The 13,336-nt window shown below is 51.6% G+C and overlaps 5 protein-coding genes across 5 annotated transcripts; 4 read left to right on the forward strand and 1 right to left on the reverse strand.

The window, feature by feature from the left end:
- Nucleotides 1-649: 649 nt before the first annotated feature.
- Nucleotides 650-3,736, forward strand: NEUTE1DRAFT_65999 (vacuolar ATP synthase subunit A; the record flags this gene model as incomplete). Its single annotated transcript, XM_009854258.1, has 5 exons — nt 650-834; nt 967-1,045; nt 1,103-3,112; nt 3,170-3,390; nt 3,457-3,736. 5 exons carry the CDS (start codon nt 706-708, stop codon nt 3,586-3,588), a joined length of 2,571 nt encoding a protein of 856 aa, XP_009852560.1.
- Nucleotides 3,737-4,460: 724 nt separating this feature from the next.
- Nucleotides 4,461-6,863, forward strand: NEUTE1DRAFT_147510 (uncharacterized protein; the record flags this gene model as incomplete). Its single annotated transcript, XM_009854259.1, has 1 exon — nt 4,461-6,863. One exon carries the CDS (start codon nt 4,461-4,463, stop codon nt 6,861-6,863), a length of 2,403 nt encoding a protein of 800 aa, XP_009852561.1.
- A 192-nt stretch (nt 6,864-7,055) lies between these two features.
- NEUTE1DRAFT_84688 (uncharacterized protein) lies at nt 7,056-7,903 on the reverse strand (the record flags this gene model as incomplete). The annotated part of the gene is made up of 2 exons (XM_009854260.1): nt 7,056-7,766; nt 7,843-7,903. 2 exons carry the CDS (start codon nt 7,901-7,903, stop codon nt 7,204-7,206), a joined length of 624 nt encoding a protein of 207 aa, XP_009852562.1.
- Nucleotides 7,904-8,835: 932 nt separating this feature from the next.
- On the forward strand, nt 8,836-9,825 carry NEUTE1DRAFT_102275 (uncharacterized protein; the record flags this gene model as incomplete). The annotated part of the gene is made up of 4 exons (XM_009854261.1): nt 8,836-8,838; nt 8,919-9,028; nt 9,181-9,262; nt 9,631-9,825. The coding sequence occupies 4 exons, from the start codon at nt 8,836-8,838 to the stop codon at nt 9,823-9,825; spliced, it is 390 nt and encodes a 129-aa protein (XP_009852563.1).
- A 2,926-nt stretch (nt 9,826-12,751) lies between these two features.
- NEUTE1DRAFT_27903 (uncharacterized protein) lies at nt 12,752-12,979 on the forward strand (the record flags this gene model as incomplete). The annotated part of the gene is made up of 1 exon (XM_009853240.1): nt 12,752-12,979. A coding segment is annotated over one exon (228 nt), but the record flags the coding sequence as incomplete, so codon positions are not given.
- Between the last annotated feature and the right edge of the window lie 357 nt (nt 12,980-13,336).

Genomic DNA, 13,336 nt, shown 5'->3' on the forward strand with positions numbered 1-13,336 from the left:
CTGTGTTGGTAGGTGATGGGGTCAATCCGTGTTTAGGTGTTGGGGCTGCTGGCTGACATTCCACTTGCGCTGTGATGAGGGGTTGGTTCAGTTGTATTGGGGAAGTGAAAGTGAATTGAAGAGTTTGAGGAGTGAGTGATCGAGTTACCTCCGTTGTCCCATAGTAGTGTAGTTCAGGTGAATCACCTACCTGCCTGGTTGTAAAGACTTCTAGAGAGAGCAGATAGTATAAACCTCGACTATGTCTACACCTCGTGAATAATTATTATGGCATTTGTTAAAACAAAGTTTTCGTACACCGAAAGAATGAGACTTTAGACAAAGCATTGTGTTCGGACGTCACTGCGATGAGAGGAAGTGAGCAAGAGTTGCATATCCAGGGTTAGGGTATAGCCAGCGTATCGAGAGATCGCCAGCTGACACTCTCTCCTCCTGGTAGTGCCAGCTGCTGGCAATGTGCGTCAGCAAAGTGCGACCGGCTGGCGGCGGGCAGGGAAGAGGCGACATGAGTGGCCACTGCCTCTGGCGGGCGCGGCGACGCATGGTCCACCTGTGACCTTGGCGAACCACAGCAGCAACGCCTTCCATGTTGGAGACTCCGACGTCGTAGCAAGCGAACCTGGAACGGAATCCAAACCACCACCAAAACCCACGACAACGACCCGGAGTTGCACACAGCATTCCGCTTCAATCGGGTCATCCACGATGGCGCCGAAACAGGACACGCCGTTCCGCTCGGCGGACATGAGCATGGTCCAGCTCTACATCTCCAACGAAATCGGCCGCGAAGTCTGCAATGCCCTGGGCGAGCTGGGCCTTGTCCACTTCAGAGACGTAATGCCACCCGAGTCCCTTCCCTGCCTGCTGCCCATGTACAGCATCACGAGAACCCACCACCACCACCATCAACGTCAACAAACAATAACATCAACATCAGTCAGTCACTAACAATATGTGCCACTACAGCTCAACTCGGAACTCAGTGCTTTCCAAAGAGCATTTACCCAAGACATTAGACGCCTCGACAATGTCGAACGCCAACTGCGTATGTCCCCTCCTCTCGAAGCCACCACTTGGCATCATGGCTAACTTGCGTGCCAAGGCTACTTCCACTCCCAGATGGAAAAGGCTGGGATTCCTCTCCGCAAATTCGACCCCGACGTAGACACCCTCACCCCGCCCACCACCACCGAGATCGACGAACTCGCCGAACGTGCCCAGACCCTGGAGCAGCGCGTCTCTTCTCTTAACGAGAGCTACGAAACATTGAAGAAGCGCGAGGTCGAGCTGACGGAATGGAGATGGGTCCTGCGCGAGGCTGGCGGCTTCTTTGACCGCGCCCACGGCAATGTCGAGGAGATTAGGGCGTCCACCGACAACGATGACGCCCCTCTGCTGCAGGATGTCGAGCAGCACAACACCGCCGCCGATGTCGAGCGTTCCTTCTCTGGCATGAACATTGGTTTCGTCGCCGGTGTCATCGGTAGAGACCGCGTCGATGCCTTTGAGCGCATCCTCTGGCGTACCCTCCGCGGTAACCTTTACATGAACCAGGCCGAGATTCCCGAGCCTTTGATCGACCCTACCATCAACGAGCCTGTTCTCAAGAACGTCTTTGTCATTTTTGCCCACGGCAAGGAAATTCTCGCCAAAATCCGCCGCATTTCTGAATCCATGGGCGCCGAGGTGTACAATGTCGATGAGCACAGCGATCTGCGCCGCGATCAGGTCCACGAGGTCAACGCTAGACTTGAAGATGTCCAGAACGTCCTCCGCAACACCCAGCAGACGCTCGAGGCTGAGCTTGCACAGATCTCCCAGTCACTTTCGGCTTGGATGATTACCATCAGCAAGGAGAAGGCTGTGTACAACACTCTTAACCTCTTCTCGTACGACCGGGCTCGTCGGACTTTGATTGCCGAGGGTTGGTGTCCTACCAACGACCTGCCGCTCATCAGGTCGACTCTGCAAGATGTCAACAACAGGGCTGGTCTTTCGGTCCCGTCCATTATCAACGAGATCCGGACCAACAAGACCCCTCCTACATATCTCAAGACCAACAAGTTTACCGAGGCTTTCCAGACCATCGTCAACGCCTACGGTACTGCTACCTACCAGGAAGTCAACCCTGCCATCCCGGTCATTGTCACTTTCCCCTTCCTCTTCGCTGTCATGTTTGGTGACTTTGGTCACGCCCTCATCATGCTCTGCGCCGCCCTTGCCATGATCTACTGGGAGAAGCCGTTGAAGAAGGTCACGTTTGAGCTCTTCGCCATGGTTTTCTACGGTCGTTACATCGTTTTGGTCATGGCTGTCTTCTCTGTCTACACCGGTCTCATCTACAACGATGTATTCTCCAAGTCCATGACCCTTTTTGACAGTCAGTGGAAGTGGGTTGTGCCGGAAAACTTTAAGGAAGGGATGACCGTTAAGGCCGTGCTCCGCGAACCCAACGGTTACCGCTATCCCTTTGGTCTCGATTGGCGTTGGCACGGGACCGAGAACGAGTTACTCTTCATCAACAGTTACAAGATGAAGATGGCTATCATTCTGGGTTGGGCGCACATGACGTACTCGCTGTGCTTCTCATACATTAACGCCCGCCACTTCAAGAGGCCGATCGATATCTGGGGTAACTTTGTCCCGGGTATGATCTTCTTCCAGTCTATCTTTGGTTATCTCGTCCTCTGCATTATCTACAAGTGGTCCGTCGACTGGTTCGGCACCGGTAGGCAGCCGCCTGGACTCTTGAACATGTTGATCTACATGTTCTTGCAGCCTGGTACCCTTGACGGTGGGGTCGAACTTTACCCTGGCCAGGCTACAGTTCAGGTTATTCTCCTGTTGCTGGCTGTCATCCAGGTTCCTATCCTACTCTTCCTCAAGCCGTTCTATCTTCGCTGGGAGAACAACCGGGCGCGCGCCAAGGGCTATCGCGGTATTGGCGAGCGGTCTCGTGTTAGTGCTCTGGACGAAGATGATGAGGAGGACCCTAGCAACGGTGACGACTATGAGGGTGCGGCCATGCTTACCCACGATGACCATGGTGATGGTGAACATGAGGAGTTTGAGTTTGGTGAGGTGATGATTCACCAGGTTATTCATACTATTGGTAAGTTTTTCCGTTCGTCCGGGATCTGTCAAAGATGACGTGCTAACAACAGGACAGAGTTCTGCCTCAACTCGGTCTCGCACACGGCTTCCTACCTCCGTCTTTGGGCTCTTTCGCTGGCGCATCAGCAGCTTTCGGCTGTGCTCTGGTCCATGACCATGGCGAAGGCGCTGGAATCCAAGGGTCTTGGCGGTGCCATCTTCCTTGTGGTTGCGTTTGCCATGTTCTTTGTCCTCAGTGTCATCATTTTAATTATTATGGAGGGTGTCTCTGCTATGGTAAGTTTGCTCGTCGCTATCCTGGATGTATGGGAAGTTATTTGCTAACCAAGGTCAAAACAACAGCTTCACTCGTTGCGTCTCGCGTGGGTCGAGTCCTTCTCCAAGTTTGCCGAGTTTGGCGGATGGCCGTTTACGCCGTTCTCGTTTAAGCAACAGCTTGAAGAGTCGGAGGAGCTTAAGGAGTACATAGGTTGATGATTGTTTTGCTTTTTTTTGGTTGTTGATTCGCTCTTTTTTGGTCATAGTTTCATTAGAGTGGTGAGTAGAGAGATGACTGGGTGTGCGGTGTCGGTAGCTGTAGATGCATAGAGCAATGATATGGCATTGGTATTTCTATTCTGTGACCGTTGAAGCACTTTCAAAGCTCTCGTAGTCATTCTTAAAGTGCTGTATCTTATCAGTCTGGTATCTCGAGGTCCAGAGCCTAAAATACTTGGTCCTAAAAGGCTAGGCTCCCAGAGTTACATAGGGTCGGATGACACACCCGCCAAAGGAGGGGGAGCCGTCTTGGCACCTGCATCGCTCTTGTCCCCTTCAGGTTACACCAATCAGCTTTACCGTTTATCCAGCCGACATGCTTCAACGACTTCCCGTCCCTTTAGGTAGCTGTCTCTTCAATTGCAGTTCTGAACACATCGCGTTTTATTCACATTGAGTTCAAGATTATACTCACTTACTAACTCACCCGCGTCACTCTTTTTCCCTCTGCCTTCGTTTCTCATCGTCCCTTCACGCATAGAAGGCGGGGATACCTACCTAGCTGTCTTATCCCCCTCTAATCCTTTCCCCCCTCCTCTATCTTCCCCGCTTCCTTTTCGTTCTTCCTTCCTTCCTTCTTTCCAACCATCCAACCATCCATCCATCTTCCCCATCCTTCCTTTCCAACATCCATCCATCTTTCCAACCATCCATCCATCTTTCCCGTCCTTCCTGTTTCCCCTCCTTTCATCCTTCCTATCTCCCCTCCTTTCGTCCTTCCCTCCACTTTCTTCCCCTCCTCCCTGAGATACCTGACCCATAACATACCTCTGCTTCAACGATCGACAACCGACAGACAACAAAACAGTATGAAACCAACAACCCACCTCCGGGTGTTTAACCCCCCACTCAATCTCATCCTTCGTCATGGGTCATCTGCCTCGAAACAGCCGTTGGGAAGGGTCCTTCCTTTGGATGTGCAGTTGCCGCGGCGGCGGCAGGGACAGCGGCAGGGACAGCCACAACCAGAGGGACAGAGACAGGGACAGGAACAGTTGCAGCGAAAGGTGGTGGAGGGCTGGGTGCGGGTGCGGGGAGTGGATGTGGAGAGTCGGGTGCGGGGAGTGGAGGGTTTAGAGAAGAAGGGACGGGGGCAGGGGCAGGAGATGGAAATGGGGATGGGGCAGAGGTTGGGGCAGGAGAAGGAAATGGAGATGGAAAAGGGACGGGAGATGGAGATGGAGATAGAGATGGAGAAGAGGTTAGAGATGGCGAAGTGGTTGGAGATGGGACAGGAGATGGGGCAGGAGATGGGCCAGAGGTTGAGGCAGGAGCAAAGGTTGGAACAGAAGGTTGGGCAAGTCAAAGTGGAAGTAAGCGAGGCAAGGCAGCAACAACGACATCAACAACAAATTACGAGGGATGATATTATCGGGGTGCATATCAATAGGCAAAAGGGACACCAACAGCATAGGGGGTACCGACAACAGCAGCAGCAGCGGGGGTATCATCAACTGGCGGTGGGGAGGGAGGAGCATCAGCATCAACAATATCAGCAGCAACAGCAATATCAGCAACATCAGCAACAGCAAGTGAGACAGATTCAGGGACAACAGCACCAACGTCAACAACGTCAGCAAGCGATATTAGCACGGACACATCCGCTACTAATGGATCAAGATCCCTCCAAAGTCTCGGAGATGTCAGCGGCAAAAGAGGAAGTAAAGAACGGTGATAATGGGTTGAATGGCCCTGGACAGGGACAGATACAGAGACAAGAAGACGGGAAAACAGGACTGGAGGAAACTAAGGAGACGGACTTTGGCCTCGCTGAGGTCAGTAATAGTGGTGGTGTTGGTGGTAGTGTTGAAGGTGCTGAGGGTACTGGAGGTGTAAGGATTCGGAGGCTCGAGAGCCGCGGGGGAAGTAAGAACCGCGGGAGCATTCTTGCTCATATGGGTGGATGGGCTGCCGTTAGGCGTAATCGTGCTGCTGGTGCTCGTGAAAGTGGAAGTGGAAGTGGAACAGTGAAGAATCAGCAGAGTGAGCAGACTCAGCAGGGCCAGCAGAGTCAAAAGAATCAGCAGGCTCAGCGGGTTCAGCAGGTTCAGCAGGTTCAGCAGGTTCAACAGACCCAGGAAAGCAATGGGTTGAAAGGTGGTGGCGATGGGAAAGTGAAATCTGAGAAGAAAGCTGAACCAGTGGGAAAGGTCGAAAAGAAGGGTCCGTCGTATTTCACGTTCAGTCTTAAGAGTGGTCGCAAGTTTGGTCCGGGTGCGTTGGAACACCAAGAGGATTTGGGTGGTTGGAAGGTAGGAAATGATATGATCATCAATGGTGGGAGCGTGGTGTTGAGGTCCCTGGGGTTGTCGTCGCCGGGGCTAGCAGAGACGACGGCAGAGACGCGAACACGGGAGGCACGAAAAGCAGAACCAAAGCCCAAGACGACATCAGCATCAACACAAGCAAAAACAGCATCATCAACCAAACAACCACAGCAACCACCACCCCCGCTCACCACCCACCACCTCACCCTCATCCCCCACGCCAACTCCTCCGACATCTTCTCACCCTTACCCCCTCCTGGCTCCCTCCTCATCCACGCCTGCAACGCCCAAGGCGACTGGGGCACCGGCATAGCCAGGATTTTCCGCACTCACTACCCCGGAGCCTACAAAACCTACCAGGCGCACTGCTCTTCCACCCCCACCACGTCCACCTCCTCACAAACCAATCTTCTTCAAGACCAAGAAGAAGCCGAGTCCGACCCCATCCAAGCCCGCAAGAACGCTTTGACCAAGCACCAGCGCAGCTTAGTCGGCACGGCACTGCTCATCCCGCCGCGTCCCTCCGTTCCGGACGACAAGAAGCACTTTATCGGGTGTCTTTTTACCAGTCTTGGGTATGGCCCTTATAGAGATCCGGCGGTGGCGATGATGAAAGCGACGGGGAAGGCGATGGAAGATTTGATGAGGCATGTTGCGGAGTGGAATGTGAATGTGAATACTGCTGCTGCTACGAAGAAGAAGCAGAATATTGTTGTTGGTCCCGAGATGAGGATGCCTAAGATTAATGCGGGCAAGTCTGCGGTGGAGTGGGAGATGACCAAGGAGGTTTTGGAGAAGTTGGAGGTTAGGGTGCCTGAGGGGATGTTGCCTGGGAAAGGGGAGATTATGATTTTTGATGGGGTTGGTGCCGTTGAGGGGGAGAAAGGGAAGGGGGGGAAGGGAAAGGGGAAGGGGAAGGGACAGAGAAATGGGAATGGAAAGTAACGGGAAAATAGGTCCTGGGCACTTCTTGCGAATCGAGAGAGATGAGTTTAATGAAGGGCTGGTAGAAAGAGTGATGTTGATACCACCACTGTAAAAAGAAGCTATTGGGTCTAGAGTGATAGAACTCCACAAACTAACAGCCCGTTTAAGGCAATAATCCCCATGTTTGACCAACCTAACCATATCCATAATCCTTAACGCCTCGCTATGCATATTATCAAAACGAAATGATGCCATGCCGTCGTCCCGTTTTCTTCCCAAATCACAGACCAACTTGGCCAAAACCCGGAACCCCCCCAAAAACGAAATACTCTCAACGGCGTTTCCACCCAAGGAGATCCTACCTCCTCTTCGTCGCCGTGCCAATATCCGCCTCGGCTTCCAAATCATCATCCAACTCATCCAACTCCTCATCCTCCAACACACTCTGCTGTCTCTTCCTCTTTGTCCCGCCGCCGGAACCTAAACCTGACCCCGAACCCGAGACAGTACTTCCCGGTCCCTTTTCCTTTTCTCCTCCCTTCTCCCCTCCCTTCTCCCCTTTCTCTTTCTCTTTCTCCCCCTTCTCCTTGTCTCCTTTGTCAGTACCCTTCTTCTCCTTCTCCTTCTCCTCCTTATCCGCATCCTTCATCAACTGATCCTCAATATTAAAGTTTTTACGCGCCGCCTCGATTTCCTTCTTCTTCTCAAACACCTCCTGGATCTTGCCCATGAACCGCGGGTTCCTCCGCATGGCAAATTCGAAATCTTCAAACTTGACTTTTTGTCGGCCGGCGTGGTGGGCGGCGCGCGTGGCTTCGAAGCCGACGCCTTGAATGAAATCGGTGATGAGCTCGTCGAGCACGCGCACGGTTTCCGGGAGGGGGTTTTTCAGGTCGCCGTGGCCGTAGAGGAGTTGGGCTACTGTTCGGAAAGGGGGGTTAGGTGGGGGACATGGAAGGAAAGGGGGGTTAGGTGGGGGGGAAAAAAGAAGACGTACGTTCGTTATGGTTAAAGTTCATTTTGCCGACATTTTTGCCGGCGCGGGCGCGGGGTTCCATGGTGGGCTGCGGGTGGGTGGGCTTGAGGCCCGGCTGTGAGGGTGGTGGTGAGGTTGTGAGAGAAGGTGAGGTGGATGGAGGTGATGGAGGATTGGGGTCGCGGTTCGCGGTAGAGATGCGTTATGACGAGGTAGGTTTGGTTGAGAAGCGCGTAGAAGGCTGAGTTGATCGGCGGGCTCAAAGGCTCAGTTGAGCAGACCGAGAAGCTCGACGTCGAAGGTTGGTGCGCTTTGGAGCTTCGAGTTGCGCGGGGTCGAGAGTTCGATCAGCCTTGTCGCATTAAGTGGTGGAGGAGCGAATGGGAGGATGCGACGCGGGATTAATCCAGCGAAAATAGTAGGCTGTACGATAGTTGTCTAGTTGGCTAGGAAGAGCATTCAGTCCGGCGGCATACGTCCCGAATTAGGCGTCTTGTCGGAGGACAGGTTCGAAGTTGAAAACGATGACGATGGATCGATCAACAGTGAGGCTCCGAAGTGCCAAACTAAGAAAGGCCCCCAGGCCCCCCAACGGCGCCAGGAACCCCCTGCCTTGTGTAACCGTGGCTCCACAAGACGGTTTGGGGTCCAATGACCAATCAGCTTCCAGTCACATCCATCCAAGAGCGAAGAGCTGAAGCTGTGCGCGCCCCGGGGCGTGAGACTGCTGAGCGGCACCCCTAACGACGCTGAAAGTTCAGTGTGGCATTTCGCAGCCTCGCGGGCCTCTTTTGCCCTGGAAGCCGTGGAAGGAGCTATGACACCCTGGCCTTCACAAGCAGTCACCAACTGACTACACCTACGTAACCACCAACACGGCAAGTTCACGACACCTCCACCCGCGATATCCAAGGACGACGAGCGACGAGACCTTTGACGCATCGCTAAAGAACGAGAAGTTGCTGTTCCCCGACAACCTCACCATAGCCTGCCCCGTAATCCAAAGCGCCCACCATGGTATGTCACCCGCAACGTCATGGCGCATCACTTCCCATCGTATCCCATCCCATCATCGCTAACCACCTCTCTCGTCGTAGACCGCGCTCTTCAACTTTCAGTCCCTCCTTCTAGTCATTATCCTCCTCGTCTGTACCTCGACATACATACATCAGATGTTCCCCGCGATTCTCGACCGGAACAAGGATGGGTGAGTTGCCTTTCCCCTTTTTAGCGATGGACCCGGGTCCTCTGCCTCGACACAGCACGAGATTTGGGAAACAGGACGGGCCTCTAGGAGAGACAAACGATACAAAGGGACCGGTGAACGAAACGACATGCTGACTGACATGAATTGAACAGCTTGATGGGCATCTTCTGGAAATGCGCAAGGATAGGCGAGCGGCTGAGTCCGTATGTTAGCATATGTTGTATCTTCATGGCGGTATGTTTCCTCGTTTGTTCCACATAATCCCCTGTCTGTTCTGTTCCGCTTCGAGCAACATGCTAATAAGATGTGTTGATCAGTTCTCTATGCTTGTTGGCAACTAAATCATTTTTTCCGTTGTTACCTCGACACGAATACACGTTTTTATAATGCTTAGCGCTCGACAGCCACGTGGTACTGCGCCTTTTAATCATAAACTTGGAGTTGCAGGAGGGAATATTCAAACTGGGTTTCCACTGAAAGAAAAAGAGGGAGAGAAGGGTTTCGGAGAAAGCGACAGCCCCGACGACATGAGGATGGACATATTTCTGGACCGGGGACAACAAGGCCGACGGACCTAAAGGAGACACTCAAGAGTGAAACAGGCGGATGGCAATCAGGAGATGGAGAACAACAATGGACATGACGATCTGGCGTGCTCGGGGACACCGACACTTTGCGACTATCGACGCCCAAAACTCAGCACACCTGGCCAATCCCTCTCGGTAAAGCGAGATCGACAGGGTCTTTGTGGGACTTGGAAGCAGTGGACGCCCTACCGACAATGCTGGACTCCATGATTTCACCGAAATGGGACCCGAGCGAGCTGAGCTGTGGATTGCCGGTTTACTACTGTTCTAGACGACTGGGCAAGGCTCGACAGTATGAGAAGGGATATGGGATTATCGTGGCTGAGATATCACTAGTGGATCACATGGTATCAAACTGGTTTCGCCTGGCCAACAATGCAGATGCTTCCACGCTCTTGTAGCGGTCACCGCTTTTGCGTCTGGCTTGCTGGGTTGAGCACGGTCACGAGGTAGTTAACACCTGGCCTTCGGTCAGTTCAAGAAGGTTCTAGTATGGTTCTCAACAGGCTATGGCTAGACTATCAAGGTTGCGGATTCTTCATCAGACTTGGGCGGGATGTTCTGGACGATCACCGCGCCATATCCCTTTCTTTGAGAGACCAAAGAGCAGAGAGAATGATACATTCAAGACCCCCAATGTCCAAGGTTGTCAACTGAACAGGGTGTCCGCAAAAAATGGTGCTATGGTCATAACTGCTGCAACTGTTTGCCCTAGATTTTCTTTCTTCTCCTCTATCTTTGACGACTTGTAGTCATGGCTGCTAATGTCATTTCACCCCGGTGAACAATGGTAGACCGCAATAAGGCTGTTCACATGTTCTCTTTGCTCGCGGATGTCCTTTCCTCCTTAGCTCTGTTCTATTGAAACTGCACGGTTGGTGATCCCAGAGTATGTTGTGCACTTCCTTGGTCACCAATGGAAGGAAGCAGCTGATAGCCGCCTTACTCGACTTTTATCACTTCGCACTCACACAAAGCAAGTCACCCGTCATGTCTCTTTCTCTCTATCCCTCTCTTTTTCTTTTGTCTCCTCAGCGTTCGTGGTCTCTCACTCGCCAATTTTTTTTGTTAGTTGTGTGGAGGATGCTTGAGTCATTCCGGCATCTATGGCCGGAGGAGCTCTCTCATATAAGTTTAGGAACAGCCCAAAACAAGCACATACGACCATACCCACTGGAAAACTCGGGATCCCGTCCGCTCTCCCATAGATAAGCCAGTGAGGGCCAGACTAGTAGTTGGGTCGGTGACGACCAGCGAATCCCTGGTGTTGTATGTTCTTGGTTTTTTTTTTCTCCTGTTCTTTTTGTTATAGACGACGATCAAGAGCGTAATTTTCCACCTTGTCTATGTCCCTACCGAAGAAAGAAAGAGTCATCAGTCCGCTAGATTCCATTCAGTCCATATGTTGTCCCAGACACTCAATCGCAGGAATTGGTTGGATCTGGATATAACATATTGAAGCAAAGATACCTCTATGTTCCCAGTTGAACATCGATGTACTCTCGTTGTTACACGAATGGCGAGTTCTTTTCATTCTTTGTCTACTACTACCATGTGTTGAGTGATCTTTTGTTCATTCTCATCTCCATCTTTCTCGATTCCATAGTGTAAATCACATCACACTAATCAACTTGAATATACTTGAAGCAGCATTCACTCAGGTGTGATATCCACGACAGACAAAACCATGAACCCGATGGATATATCATCACCGTCGCTGAGGATACCTACCTTACCCGTCAGCTTTACACTGCGTGCTGGTGTGTTGACTCGTTGTTCATTCGCATCTCAAACTCTTGAGGACCGGATCCTAAGCAACACACCCTCTACGATTCTACGGCTCTATCAGATGGGAGCGAATATCCAATCGCCTCCTTCTTGCAAATGGAAGGCGGATTTGATGGACATGCATAGGTAGATAAAGCTCCTGAGGATACAATAGGTGTTTGTACCTTTTCTGCCGGTCTCACTCACTCTTACTATGGATATGTGTAGACACTGAGATAATATAATAACTAATAATCATAACAGGGAAAGAAAAACCGAGTGTCCACAGATATCGTTATTGTTACACTTACCATCTTGAGATCTCTCTACTATCTTTCTCTCTCTCTCTCTCTCTCTCTCTCGCTGTAATCCGACCAACACCGTGGAGACGATTGCTGGCTCAAACCCGTACACATAAACGTGATCATGGACGTCGTCGGTGACTACATACACCAGAGAACCGCGAAACCGCAGAAGCAAGTCACTTGGAACTACAGACATACAGCAGGTGGTGGTATAACCCACCGAACCGAACCGACTTTTGGTACACTTTTCTTCACAAGCCACACAAGGCGAGGAGGTATTTCTGAGGCGGCGGCGACGCCGGCTCTGCATCGCGGCATAGAAGTGGGTGAGTGGCGTAGTCCTCGGTCCTACAACGACGCCGGAGGGACTCCAAAAGGATGGAAGATGGGAGGGAATACTTATCTACCTACCTAGCTTCACATCATATAAAGGTACGATGGTAGCCAGATATCAGCTCAAACCGATGCTCTTTGAGAAAGCAACGAAACAACACAAGAAGAAGAAGAAGAAGAAGAAGACCTTTTGAACACCATACTTACCCTCCTTTATAAATGTCGTAGTGCTGACAACTCGGAAAACTCACTTGTAGCTCACTTACTTACTTACTAACGTACTTACCTTACGTACTGGACCAGAGATTCCGTGGCAGTCTAATTGGCCATTATGTCATACCCAACGAAGCTCATGAAGGAGTGCTAAGAGGTCTGTAGTCTCGGACTAGCCCCACCACCGCTACCAACTGTCACTGACAGTCTGACACAGTTGTTGACGATCACGTACACTATAAGGTAATTTTATGAAACATGCACTAATAGTGTATGCAGTATACTTGTAAAGCTTTTGAAAGAGCTTGTTACACATGAAATTTTCGTTTGTAAAAAGAGATCCTCAGTATGGTAGTAGCTTGGTAGATGTAGCGTACGTAAGCGTGGGTGTACTGTACTGTACGTGGTTGATTCCATTTGCACTTGCTACCACTGACCTGACAAAGAGTGGATGGTTGTCTTCTAGAATAGAAGAGAGATACCCTGAGGCTTTATATCGTTGATGGACACTACACTAGAAGGTGAAAGGAGACTTTCGAGGCGCGATAGCTGATGATAATGTTGAGACGCACTCGAGGATGTTGCATCTGAAGGGGGGTTGTGCAGCAAGATTGATGAGTTGGTCCAACGTCCAATGTTTCAAGGTTCGACCTAGTGATCCTGCGGCGCGGCAACGGCAAAGGGCGAAAAAAGACGGCAGCGAGCGGCGGCGGCGGCAGCAGCGGCGGGATCGGATTGAATCGGATCCGAGTCGGAGGGTTGTAAGAAGGGTTGGTTGTCTGGGTGTGTTTGAATCCGAAGCCGCCCCCCTCTTCTTGAGGCACCCGCCGCATCTTGCAAACGCCGCATCCAGGTGCAGCACGGCAACGTTTTGAGAGAGAGCACCGCACTGATACTGATTGATGGTGCGCGGCGGGCTATTCTGAAACTCTTTTTTCTCTCTTTTCATACGGAACATCATTCACTTTTCATTGAGAAAGCCAATCCAGCCATTCGTGGCGATTTGATTGATTGCCTGTTTGTCGCCTGACTCGGCAACATGCCTCACACTTGTAAGAGACAGAGAAGCCAGAGCGAGGGAGGCCGGACCCGGACGGAACCAG

This window comes from Neurospora tetrasperma (assembly GCF_000213175.1).
Source record: "Neurospora tetrasperma FGSC 2508 unplaced genomic scaffold NEUTE1scaffold_4, whole genome shotgun sequence".
Lineage (NCBI taxonomy): Eukaryota > Fungi > Ascomycota > Sordariomycetes > Sordariales > Sordariaceae > Neurospora > Neurospora tetrasperma.